The sequence below is a fragment of the Plodia interpunctella genome, chromosome 5, assembly GCF_027563975.2.
Source record: "Plodia interpunctella isolate USDA-ARS_2022_Savannah chromosome 5, ilPloInte3.2, whole genome shotgun sequence".
Classification (NCBI taxonomy): domain Eukaryota; kingdom Metazoa; phylum Arthropoda; class Insecta; order Lepidoptera; family Pyralidae; genus Plodia; species Plodia interpunctella.
This window is the reverse complement of record NC_071298.1, coordinates 1,260,023-1,273,850: the sequence shown is the minus strand read 5'-3', so window position 1 is coordinate 1,273,850 and position 13,828 is coordinate 1,260,023. Positions and strand designations below refer to the sequence as shown.

General features: G+C 33.7%; 1 protein-coding gene across 4 annotated transcripts in view; it reads right to left on the bottom strand.

Moving 5' to 3' along the window:
* Window positions 1–803: 803 nt before the first annotated feature.
* Window positions 804–13,828, bottom strand: part of LOC128670199 (uncharacterized) — a 19,413-nt gene continuing 6,388 nt past the window's right edge. For 2 of the 4 annotated variants that reach the window (XM_053745671.2, XM_053745673.1), the window contains 14 exons: window positions 13,193–13,320; window positions 12,349–12,476; window positions 11,838–11,955; window positions 10,186–10,386; window positions 9,324–9,444; window positions 8,385–8,525; window positions 7,781–7,867; window positions 6,778–6,913; window positions 5,870–5,982; window positions 4,874–4,996; window positions 3,884–4,057; window positions 3,602–3,730; window positions 2,015–2,104; window positions 804–1,259 (listed from right to left, as the gene is read on the bottom strand). In XM_053745671.2, coding sequence (XP_053601646.1) covers window positions 1,101–1,259; window positions 2,015–2,104; window positions 3,602–3,730; window positions 3,884–4,057; window positions 4,874–4,996; window positions 5,870–5,982; window positions 6,778–6,913; window positions 7,781–7,867; window positions 8,385–8,525; window positions 9,324–9,444; window positions 10,186–10,386; window positions 11,838–11,955; window positions 12,349–12,476; window positions 13,193–13,320 — 1,848 coding nt within the window. In that variant the 3' untranslated portion in view covers window positions 804–1,100. Of the gene's footprint in view, window positions 1,260–2,014; window positions 2,105–3,601; window positions 3,731–3,879; window positions 4,058–4,873; window positions 4,997–5,869; window positions 5,983–6,777; window positions 6,914–7,780; window positions 7,868–8,384; window positions 8,526–9,323; window positions 9,445–10,185; window positions 10,387–11,837; window positions 11,956–12,348; window positions 12,477–13,192; window positions 13,321–13,828 lie in introns of those variants that run through there. The other 2 variants (XM_053745672.1, XM_064435993.1) reach the window with 2 other exon arrangements.

The following is a 13,828-nucleotide window of genomic DNA, read 5'->3' as shown; positions in this document are numbered from 1 at the left end:
CCACTAGTATTTAGAAATGGTTTGATCGGTGGAAAACTTAGTTAGTTTTATTTAAAGACAGGTAGGTTTTTATGACGTCAGTCTAGTACTGTCCCCAATGAATGAATATGGAGCAAACTTTCGCGGGATTCAGATCCGCCACACGGACTACAGTATATAATATGTTTTTGTGAACACAGACAACTCGAGCAAGAAACAATGGAGCTACAGTCATTTCAGTGACATGACTCGTTGCTTGCTGTAATCGAACTGGTTTTTTTTTCATATTGATGAGATCAACGACACTAATTAGCTTTTATTTTTGCTTCTAATTAAAGTAAGCGGTCTCATCATACCGATCAAAGAATAATTGGTCCAGTGTCCACGAGTCAAAAATCATTTATTGTTACAACCGTAAAAGTGATCCACGTACGAGCAAATACTTTGGCACTCCTTACAGAGTACCTACTAATACCACGTGTGTAAAATTGGCACTGTTAAATTAGCCGCGTCTCAGTGCCTATCTAAAACTGGCACACTGTTAAATTAGCCGCGTCTCAGTGTCAATCGACCAACTGCATCTGTGCGAATCGACTAGCTGCGTCTCAGTGCGAATCGACTCGAAGTACGGCGTGCGTGGTGCGATTTTACTATTTGCATCTTACCATCGAGTCGATTCGTAGTGAAGGAACCAATCACATTGCGGTGTGGCTATCGATGCATCACAATGTCGGACTGATGGTGAGATGTGAATAGCAAAGCCGCACTACTCGCACTGTTTTCAATTCAAATAGGTAACACAATAAAACAACTTATTACTTCCATTTAATTATTTTTAATCTACTTTTCAATAAAACAACGCGATATTCTACAGAACACAACAATTGTTAAATGCTACATGCCTATCAGACGCAAAAATAAAAGGGGATGAATTAAGTATAGAGGTAGGTTCGAAGTTTAGTCAGGGTGAGTTTGCACCGTCAAATTTGACGTTCACTTTAAACGACACGCCGCTGACGTTTAGACAAAATGGCGTAATTGTTTTACTGCGAGTTGACGGTGCAACCCCCTTTGTATATAAATCTACACAGATAGGTGTAGGTACCTACTTAAAAAATAAACTACAACTTCTTCTTATTGCTTTCATATTCGTATGAGAAATATGGAACATTAGTGGACCGCCTGAAGCTTTCATATTTGAGGTCCAAATGCACGAGGTCACACTCGTCTCTGCTAAGCATGTGTCTGCTCAGATCACGGTCAGCCTGGGATCCAATATACTGGAACAGATTTTTTTTTTAATTACTCTTTCTCATTCTAGAATTTCAATGGTTGCGCTCTCGGCGGTGATGGCCTGAAACACAGAGACCGAGTACCAAATTTTTAAATATTAATGTATAGGCTGTGAGATTTTTAAAATCGATTGTAATCTCACGTCAATATTTAGGTATGCTATATGTTATCTCAGTTACCTCACACGACATCCGCAGTTTAGTGGTCATATTTTTAGAATGAAAATCAGACTCCATTTACAAACTTAAAATAATTACAAAAAATAAAATTGGATAGTCTATCTTATCTGTGGTCTATCTTATCTGTGAACTAAATGTTGGTCTAACTGGATGTGTGTAATTCATTACATGGGGTAAAAAAATTGCATAGAATTTCCCCAATATTATTGGTAGTGAAGTGATGGACATTTCCAAAGAGGTAAACTTTTGTAATAATGCTATTTTTTAATCAATTTAAGAGACTATGTGGTGGTATGAAACAAACGAGAAACGAAATCAAAGCTTTACAGATTTTACAATTAGAACTGGTTGCACAACTGGTTGTGCTATCCCAGATGTCATAGCGTTAAACGACTACGACAGTTGTAGAGGTTTAAATCAACTATAACCTAGGATTAGTGAGCCGCTTGTCAATCCTGATTAGAATCTATACTTTGGTAATAGGGTCGAATTCGCAATGAATTAAAATAGTTTGATTTGCTGTTACATGTTCACACTAAAAACTAGTATTAGATGTTACTTACTTCATGTTTCTTAAACAATTTTCGATTTCGTCGTTTTTTAAAATCCACCGGTCCCCATTCAGGAATAGGGCAAAATAAGCTAAAGTAATTCTGAAATTTTGATGTCAAAATTATTATTATGTACACTTAAAAAAATATTAAATTGATACAACTATCAAAATAAACACTTATAAAATGAGTTGTATTTGAAATCATTATAATTACAATGAAAACTAATTATATTATATATAATAAGAAAGTGGCAAAAGTAATTTTTATTTAAACGTTAGTGCACAAAATATAATCATTAAAAGGGCAAAAGGTAGCCTTGATGCAAAAAATTCAGTCAATTATTGTGTAAAATATAAAGCTATGTAAAATTTTGCACTATTACTAATACTGCTTTTAACATAAATATCCATTAAAATTGATGCTCTATTATGGTCGCTATAGATTTAAGTACTGCTTTTGACTTTCATTATTATCCTTTGACCAAAATTCTTTTAGCGATCTGCGTTTAAATTGATGTTTTTGTATGGTTGAAGCTTTTAAAATATTTTCTTTTGCCTATGTTACTATAAAAAAATTAAAAGGTCAATAGCCACTAGTGGTCTAGTGGAACACCAAGAGTTATACTTATTCGAGATCATAAAAGATAGCTTCTATGATCTCGACATAGCTGCAGTATACCAGCAAATTACGTGGAGAGCAAATATTTGGCTATACAACTTTCGCCTGGCCCTGGCCGAGGATGTAAACCTAAACTAAGTGACAATGATATGCGTGCCAGTGGACTAACAAATAATTAATAAATATATTAGGACAAATCACACAGACTGAGCAAGCCCCAAAGTAAGTTCGAGACTTGTGTTATGGGACTACTAACTCAAAACAAATACATATAGATAAACATCCAAGAATGGTATTTTTCCGATTATTGATATTGAGATTGGCCCGGGCCAATCAGAAAAATATCATTTTTCATCATGACCCGACCGGGGATCGAGCCCGGGACCTCTGGGTTCAGAGGAAAGTACTTTACCACTGCGCCACCGAGGTCGTCAAATAAATAAAGATGATAAAGCCCGTGCAAAGTGGAGGAGAAAAGTAGGTACAAGTTTATTTGTTACTAGCTGATACCTGCGACTTCGTTCGCGTAGCCGAATAAATTTTGGTAAGGAGTCAAAATTATTAGAGAAATTTAATTGTACAGACAAATGTAACGATACATACAGAAGATGCTACTCGGACTGAAAAAGTATAAGTGAAAAAAATATATATATATAAGTGACCGCTAAGTGTGTCTGTCTGTCTATGTATTTATATCTATATATATATATATATATAGCGGTCACTTATAACACCCCTCTTTTTGCATCGGGGGCCAAAAACCAGGCTTTGTAACACTATATAAACCATCGGGGAAACGCTTAGAAGAGAGTAAGTATGGCAATTGGTGCATACACATGTAACTTTTTTCTATTAACTTTAGTGGTATGCTTTTCTCTCACTGGAAGCAGCAAACTGGACCTTTCGCTGGATCAACAACGCTGCATTTCATACAACTTGATGATACATTTGTAATGAAAATTAAATCAGTAAACATACCCGTCCTTGCAGATAAAGTATATCATATATAGTGAAAAGCATCCCAGCAATAAGAAACGCGACCGGTATCCACCAAAACAAGCGAATAGTTGGTTTATGTATTTGCACTAAGAATTCATATATTTTATACTGAAAACAAAACGTCTATTTAAAACAACGTCGTTTTAAATCAAGCAACGATGTTGGTATTCGGTTTTGTGTTTTATTTCTTAATACATAATTCTTATTCTTCTGTGTCTGTCTTCAATGAAAAGGTAATTTTACAAAAATGTACGCACTTACACCAACAAAAAACGGCACAAGTCTTAGACAATATTGTTGTAAAATATGCGGTTCGCTACCACTATAGAATGTTATATCTTCGACAAGTCTGCTCAGCGGATACAGTATATAGATACCAACCATTTCAATAAGAATCGAAATACACTTCATGTATAACATCAACATCGTTAAAACCTAAAACAAAGAGTTTAATTCAAATTTACGTGTAATCAATTCATCAGTGAGCGAAGTGCGGTTTGACATTTTCGAAGTCATGCGTCACAATGGCGCAATGTGATTGGTTCGCTGTGTATCATTTCGAATCGATTCGATGGTGAGATGCGAAATACTAACCCGCACTTCACAGTTAGATATCTATACTACAAATGCCAGAATTCCGTAGAATTATTTATGGTTTAGAGATTTCAAATAAATATACACGGTGACAGATCATCTGTTTCGGCGTTGTATAATGTTTCGTCGATGTGCCTTAAAATGGCTAAGTATCCTATTTTGGCCCTAAATGTTCTAGAGCAGTGCGGACATGTGAGAATACCATCAATATAATTGTATTGTATAGAGGCAGGTGGTCTACTTTTAATTTCCTCCCTTTTCGCATCAAACTCATCTCTCCTGTGTTCTTCAAAGTTTTGTACATTTTCCTGTACCAAGCGTCTCCAGTCAGGCCTCTTTGCAGCCAGGGATTCCCAAAGAGCAGGGTCAATGTTGCATTTTTTCATGTCTCTTCGGAACATACTTATATCTGAGGCATTATCGCTACATGTCCACTCAAAAACAGTTATCGCCGCATCAGATATATTTTTTAAATATACATATAATAAATATATTTATTACACAAAACTGAAGAAGAGGATATATTTTTTGACAGGTTTGTTTTCGCTAAGAACTTATCACGTGTGTGTTTTTCTATAAAAAGTTTTGTCGATTGAGATTTTATTAAGACCCTACGAATAATTAAAGCGTGAAATGTAAATTTCATGGATTGCTCACAGTAAAGTTCCATATGAGAAAGTGGAGCAAAGATAATAACGAGAGAAACGATCCAACCATAATCCTTGTGACAAACTTCCATTCACAAATAATTGCTTCAACCAAACAATGGAAGGTAATAACCTAAAAAAATATATTGCATTATTAACAAAGTCTTACAAAAGCTATAATTAATATCATAAATGCAAAAATCTGCATGTTCCGCTTTCACAGCTAAACCGCTGGATCGATTTTAAAAAAATTTGAAGTGCATATGGTTAAAGACATCCGTTTAAACTTTGTGTTTCAAAAATCAGTCCCAAAATGACTATAATAGGGGTGAAAGTTTGTATGAAAATCATGATTTCTTCATTCAGTGAACTTCACGATCTTTTTAAATTCCGCCGCGAACTGTCATTAGTATTTATGGTACCATACACAGTAATCAATTTAATTATCCTATTTTATGTCTAATTTAAAAAAATATATATTTTTACTGAAACGTAAAATGCCGGCCACGACGAATGAAACGCCACACGCCGCGTTCACACGTCTACTTTACTTATAAAATAGATAATTAAATTTATTACTGTGTATGGTATAATTTAATAAACACTAATGAGAGCCCAAAATAACTAATGAGAGTTCAAAACTCTCGTGAAATTCACCCCCAGCCGCGAGTAAAACGTACTATATATTATACGTAATATTATTTAGAATTAATTTATCGAATTCATCACCTGCTGAGCAAAAAAGCCTGTGTATTGTGCAATATTTATTATCTTCGTCATATATCTATATGCGATCATAAACTATGCCTATAGTATTGCCGAGCTTGAAATAGAATTATTAAAATCCTTTTCCACGACTAATTAGAAAGTTGGTCTTCTCTTAACAACATTTGATTTGCCACACGCCATACGTAAAAACTTATCGACCGAATGGATACCAGCCACGTAATGTTGACAACTCAAGAAAAGTATATAAATGTATATAAACATGATATGAAAAACTTACGAATATGTAAAAGTCCCCCATAAATTTTACAAAAAGCGTAATCAAGAAGTAAATGTTCCCAAGCAAAAAATGTGAATAATATATTGCGTATATGAAGTAAAAGGCGGATGAATCTGAAAGTTTAATAAAAACATTAATTAAATTTATGTTATAACTTGCCATCAACGTACATGCCCAGGCTTGCCGTGCACGCGTATTTGATTTGGAAGGTTATACTCGTATATTATACTCGTATATATTAGGACAAATCACACATATTCAGATAGCTCCAAAGTAAGTTGGAGACTTGTGTTATGGGACACTAACTCAATGATACTATTATTTTATAACAAATACATATATAGATAAACATCCAAGACCCGGGCCAATCAGAAAAAGATCATTTCCATCATGACCCCACCGGGGATCGAACCCGGGACCTCTCGGTTCAGTGGCTCTTGCCACTTTACCACTGCGCCACCGAGGTCGTCAATTAGGTACGTACCTACATATTTTTTCTATAGGTACTCCCACACACAATGATACGAAATGTTAGAAAACATTTGTTGTCTCTTTTCTTTAACACATCCATACTAATATTATGCATACTAATAAATGCAAAAGTCTGTCTATCTGATCCGCTTTCACAGCTAAACCGCTGGACGGATTCTGATGAAATTTCGTATACATATAAAGGCTCAAGTTCATACATGAGGCAGATTATTTTTTTCAAAACTCCAATGGACTATAATGGGGGGTGAAAGTTTGTGTTCCGCTTTCGCAGAATAACTCATGCATGCGAAGCGGCCGGCAAAAGACAAGTTCTTGATGAAAGAGTTTAGATATCGATCTTCCAGCAATGATACCACTCGAAAAGAAAATATGCATTAACGAATAAATATTATTGCAACAAAAAAAAAATGCATTACTATATAATGACTGTCTTATGTGCACTCCCATGATATTATCACAATAATCTTTGAGATACTTAAACATCAATCCGCTTAAAAAAGTATACGACCAAAAGGATATTACCAGCAAGGCACTCAGAGATTTATATTGGATCTGAAAAGGAGATTTAGAGATAAATTTTCTTTAGAATTTAGGTCCCAACACTAACCCCCTTATTAATAAAAACCTTATTCTCTGATTAGCCTCGGAATAGTTATTCTTTGTATTGTCTCGGTTCTTTCAATGTCAAATGCTGAAAAGAGAGAGAGGGACAAAGCAAAGATTTACTACTCCAAGCCTAATCAGTGAATTAAATATTTATTAATAAGGCGGTAAGGGCAAAAATTTTAAAACCGCCTTCATTTATTCGGGGACGAGGGATGGATGGAGCGGTCTTCAGGAGATTCACAGAGTTACATGACCTGAATGTGACAAGGTGAACCTTCTAAGAATCCATAAAATTATAAATAGTTTAATGTAATGTAATGTAATTTAATTTAATAATATGGGTCTAAGTACCTGCAATAAATAATTTTTATTTTATTATTTTATTTATTAAAACGCCCATAATTATACTAAGGTTCATAAACGTGCCATTTTTTGTCAATTTATGAGGCATATTTTTATTCTCCGTTTACAGGAATTAATCTGTTTCGGTCTGGGCGTCGCTGCTGTTAAATTATATTGAATTTTCAACTTATACTTTTTGCAAGTTTCCATTTTGATCGAATCGATTATTTTGTTTGTGATCGCTTCATGCTTTTGTCTACTCAATAAACGCTTTTGGACCCAGCCTACCAATGCGCCCATGGTTTGATGGTGGCATTATGAGTAGGACCGAAATATGACCGCAGATAAAAACTAGTTATTGATAAAATGATCTGCTTTCCTTTCGACACAAATAGGATTCGAACCCTTATATCCTATTGATTTCAAACATTCGACTCGCACCACAAACAGGGTTAGTAATCAAAAAGATACCTTACTATGGTCGGCACAGCTTCTAGAAATCAAGACATGTATCACTGGTGGAGCATTTAACGCTAATAACACTACATCTACTTCCAACTGAAAATTTAAGTACAAAATATTTTAAGTCAAAGATAATAAAAACAAAATCAAATCAATAATAATAAATATATTAGGACTAGTTAAGGACAGAGCTAACTCCAAAGTTAGTTCGAGACTTGTGTTATGGGATGATAACTCAACAATACTATATTTCATAACAAATACATATATAAATAAACATCCAATTGGCCCGGGGCCAATCAGAAAAATATCATTTTCCATCTTGACCAGACCGGGGATCCGGGACCTCTCGGTTCAGAGGCAAGCACGAATGATATGTCCTTTTTTATACAACCAGGCAGGCATGCGGCCCATCTGATGGTAAGTGGTCACCATAGCCTATCAACACAAGCAACACCAAGGGTATCACACGCGCGTTGCCTACTTTGAGGCCTAGGATCTCTTGCCACAGTGCCCTGTAATCACACCGCCTCTCTCGCCCTTCAAACGCAGACGACCTTGGTACCAAAGTCTACCTTTGATTTATAAAAAAATATTTCAAACTGCAAATTACCTTTGGGCTTTTCGAATTGTATAATATTGTTACAGGTTTGACATTTTTCAAATGTGGATCAATAATGTTATAACTCAGAAATATATGTATTGTTATCAGCAAAGTTATAGCAATTTCCGCATAATTTGCAAATTTTAAAAGCTGAAAACAAAACACTATATAAACATAGTGAAATCAAGCTAAGAATTATGGCAACGCCCTCTAAATTATAAAAAAAGTTTTTTTTTAAGCGAAATTATTTCAGTGTCAAATATTAGAAAGTGCGACACTGACAAATCACACTTTAGCTTAAAGTATACTTTAATATTTTTTTAAGAATAATAGGGTAAACTTGTTTAAAGCCGCAACCTCTTTTAAACAGATTTCAAAAAAATAAGGTTAATTCGTTGTAATATTTTTTTATATATGTTACTCGATTACGCGAAGACGGTAGGTATGATTTCAAAAATTATATTTTTGTTTCAAAGGGTATGCTTTCAATTTGGATCCATAATCACCACATCCAGTCTGATGATGCGATCCGAAAATCGTGGAAACTCTTTGCATTTTATCGGTACACGTAGTGATTTCGATATTTTTTATAGTGACTCATGGATTTACTCTCGAGGTGGAGCTGATGATGAAAACCTTTTAATGATCTGAGTAGTGCCAACATGCTGTTATACAAATACTCAAAAGATGCCAATGAACGATAAATTGTTTTTTCTTTACGTTTCAACTTCGGATTTTGAGTGTGTCATAACATCTATAATAGAGATAGGATAAATTGATTAATATTGTGATGGTTACGGTAGTTTGCGGCAACAAGACAACTCAAAACAAGACTAGTCTATAAAACCCTTAAACTTTATGTATAAAGCAGATATTAAAACAAGAAAATGTTTAATAAAACATTAATTTCCAAGCATTTTTAATGTATGAAATTATTTTTGCACTTACCTTCCATATGAGTTTTTTGTAAAATTGATTATAATGGAGAGCCGCTAAAGCGTATATTATTAGGAAATAAACGCCAAACTCTGTTTGCTGTATTGATGTTACCCTCCTATCCCATAAAAGCCTGCAAATTACGAAATTTTAGCGTCACATATCAGGTAGAAAAATCGGTAAGTCTCCGACATTCAGTTTGTTCCAAAACTACAAACCAATTGAGTTACACATATATATTTACGACACAAATACCAACCAACAATTCTTTTAACTGAACAGACTTAATTTATTACCAAAATGACGAAAATATTATTTGTATATATTTGTATATATATTATAGTCATTCTTATTTGTATATTTTTACTCAATCTGCCGAGCTTTGCGAACAGTGAGATGCACGAAGAATAAAAGTTACTATTGTGGCCTAAATAATCAAGATACTGGAACCTCTATATGCGAGTTCAATTCGCTCATTACCCAATGGTAAACCTTTCCTTTTAAGTACTTACAAAAAACATGCAATTAATTTGGGTAACATGACTGTAGGTATATAGATATTTATAATACAATGACTGTGTTAATTAAACACCAATAGTATAGATAGAATTAGTACATAAATAGATCTATCTATCAACCGCCACTGAGTAATTTAGAAATTTTTTATTTTTATGTAGCTCTCAGGTCCCACTGCTGGGCAAAAACCTTCTTATTAATTGTAATTTAGAAAAATACCTTTACTTCAAAGGTGTGAAGTTTTACAATTTTAATTGGAGCATTTGATTCTTCTAGCTTGTCAACAAATATTATTATATTATGATTTTAATAGATCATGTCAAATTCTACGACCAATATTATCGAAGTCAATACTTACTTAAAAAATGTCAATTGAGGAACTTGAAAGTATGTTGTAGTACCATTGGAATATTTTACGGTATATTCATATTTGTAAAAACTAATTGTATGATTGGAAGCTACAATTTCGGAAATTAACTTCTTAAAATCTTCAATGACGTAACACGAGACCGTCATGTTCGGCATTTTTGAAACGGGGTATGAAAAATCTTTGGAACATCTAAAATTAAAAAAAACTTTTATGAATTATTACGAGTAAAGATAATAAAGTGGATAAGACAAAATTAAAAAGCTGACGGGAACATTCAATAATAAATTTCACTATTAAGTAACAAAACAATTGACATATAGGCAAAGGCGTGCAAGTATAATTTGTTATTCAATTCAAATGGCTAAATCATATTTTATGAAATCGTAATTTATTTAATTTTATTTGACAAGAATACTTTTTATCCCAAAAATTGTAAGCGATTCCCGTAGGATTTGGTCACAAAGTCTGATAATCAATGGCGTTTAATAAAGAAGATAGCCCTACTATGCTACTAAAACGTAAGTATATTTTTTATAACTACGTGTTTTAATATATGTTATACTTATATATAAAACTTTATTGTTCCAAGTAAAAACATACTTATAAACAAATGGCGAACTTAATGCTATAAGCATTCCCTCACAGCTAACCATTAGGAGAAACAGAAAAGTTGTGCGGCGCAAAAATATCTTAAACACAAATTAGTACTACCACATACTAAAATACAATAATAACTACATATATAAAATATAAATAGCAAAGCATATATACATAAGACTACATATATATCAATATATGAATACATACAAACAAAATTGTGTCCAAGAAATACAGATAAAAGCTAAACAGAAAAGAGAAAATCAGGAGGAAAAGGAGTGCAAAAGATGAGCATCAACTCTTCTTGAAAGAAAATTATATATAAATATATTTATAGCATCCCAGTTTGCAGATAGTAAGAACATAAAGAAGAATAGAAAAAGTATATTTTTGTACTCGGTGGAGTATAACCTGGAATAACACGTACTTTTTATCCTGAAATCGAGGCACGGGAGCGAAGCCCCAGGGCGCAGCTAGTTAATGATAATTTACATAGCTAAAATATAAAAATTAATATAATCTAGAAGTCGTAGTACATACAATTCAGTTCTTTTATATCCCGTATCCAGCAGGATTGCATAATTTTCAACACAGATCATCATCAGACCATTTCAATACGTAGGTATATATAATATTATATTATGACGCTTGTTACTTTTAATCATTTTAATGTTGTTTCTTATTACTCTAGTAGCATAAGACATAGATAAAATGTACCAAATATTACTCCTCCCGCGCAGATTGCAAAAGCTAATCAAGGAAAATGGCTATAAACTAAAGGTTCTTCTCGTAAGCGATGACCTTACAAACTGACATTAATTTAGGATCTTTCACACAATTTAGCTGAATGCGTTTTAGTGGTGCATTTTTACAATCTTAAATTATGAAGTCGGGTTTTGTTAGAATGTTTGTTACACTTAAAACAAAATTTGCAAATTCAACACCTTTCGTTTACGTATCAGTGGGCTTAAATATTGTTGTTTTTTTTTTACCATGCAAATATAAAACTATTATAGTGGACAATTATAGTATTGATAACTAACCTATTCCATGGGCTTCTCTCAGCGAGGCCTATCCATATGTAATGCAACAGAAGCATTTTACAAGATGTTAATCTCACCAGTTCATAAAACGCAGCAATGATTATTACAAATTTGTAACCTGAAAATTGTAGAAGTCAAACACAACATTAGAACGAACTTGAACTCTCGTACGATTGTGATCAAGGATTTTCGTATATATAATACTTAAACCTTATACCAATATTCAAATTGACCGGTTCTTAATCAGATAATAGATACATAGTAATTCGAAGGATTAAAATACTATTTTGTGACAGATAAATGGAAAATAAATCTGACTCGTTTCATTGGCCATTTAGACACAAATAAACACAATTTTTAACGTTATCTGTTGCATATAGATTATCAGATACTTTATCACAGGCCCGAAGTGTGTTAAAGGTATTCAAATTATACAAGTGTTTTGCAAATAAAATATTTATATCTTTTATTAGGTGACACGAATACATGTTATTTTTTGCATAAAGCTTACCGCGTAGCAAGGGCACCATTTTATCTAGGTAGAAATGTTCTTCCGGCACGTATACAGCAAGGAATACTTTGACAAAGACATTCGGCATACAATTCAACACCAAGTTCTGGATGTGAAACCAAAAATACCTGAAAGTAAACCATCTGTGAAATTGTAATTCAAATTCATTGTGGTATATTTATTGGAGAGACGCAGTCTATCGTGTCAATCTCACGCTTATGTCTCTATTGGTTGGCTGTGTCTCATTGTGAAAAGATTCGATAGGAAAACGTGAATTGCAAATGAACATGAGGACCACACAAAGTCTGAATTTTTATACATTTTTACAAATTTATTATATGGGAGCGAATACATTTTTTGTTTGCCCATAAATTGGACTATATTATAAATGTTACCACGTAAACAAATCAAGAGCTGTGTTACACCTGCACAGTGCCCCCGTTTACATACCTGCAGGAAACCCGTGATATAATTGGCGTAAAGAAATGATGCACAAACTCTGTGAGGACTATAAATACAGCCGACCCACTGATGTTTCTTGCCACCACCCTTTGAACTCTGCGAGGTGGGACGTCGACAGTTTGTGCAGCAACCTCATGCCACAGCTGGACTGACAGTTCGATAGTAGTAGAAAATGGAGTCAAAGTGAAAAAATAACTAACATCAAAATACGAACCCCAAAACAAAAGTTGATAAAAACCCTAACATAAATATTTTTTTTTCAATTGCAAATAGTATATACGTACACTGAATGTTACAAAACGTTACACGTATATGGTATGTATAAGAGTACCATTACAAAGTGATTATAATAAAAATAAAAATAATATGTTTCAAAACTAACCAATTAAGGCTTAGATCGACCATAGACATTATTTTAGTTTTGCAAATCGTACTTATGTACAGACGGTAAAAACAAAACAGCTCCTCTGTTGTCGCTTGCACACGAGGCCGGTCCGATTCATCCATCACCTGTTACAAAAAAGATGCTTTGTTATTCCATCATCACGATAAAATAATTCATAAGGAGTTTATAGTGGTCAAATTCAGGTTATTTCCAACTTAGCAATCTGGTCAAAAAAAAAATCTGATAGTGCCGTTACTATACGTTCAGACTTGGCTTATGCCTTCTTCTTCAGTGGATATTAGCCACTCTTATTTATATATAAATATTCAATACAAAAGACTTGGCTGTATGGGCTAGTACCCTTTTCCTCCTCAATAAAACGAGGGAATAAACAAAAAAAAATTACTATACGTTCTTGTCAGAAATGACAAATTCAAGAAATTATAGCATGATATCGTCAAGGATGGGATGGGATTTGATTTGAAGCGGTGATGGTCAAATGATTAAGATCGTCCGCCTGTGATCGAAATAACTATTTGAACAGAGGGGTAAGTACGGGTTTGCATTTCACTTCTCACTATCGAATCGATTCGAAGTGAGACGCAGCGAACCAATCACATTGCGCCGTTGTGA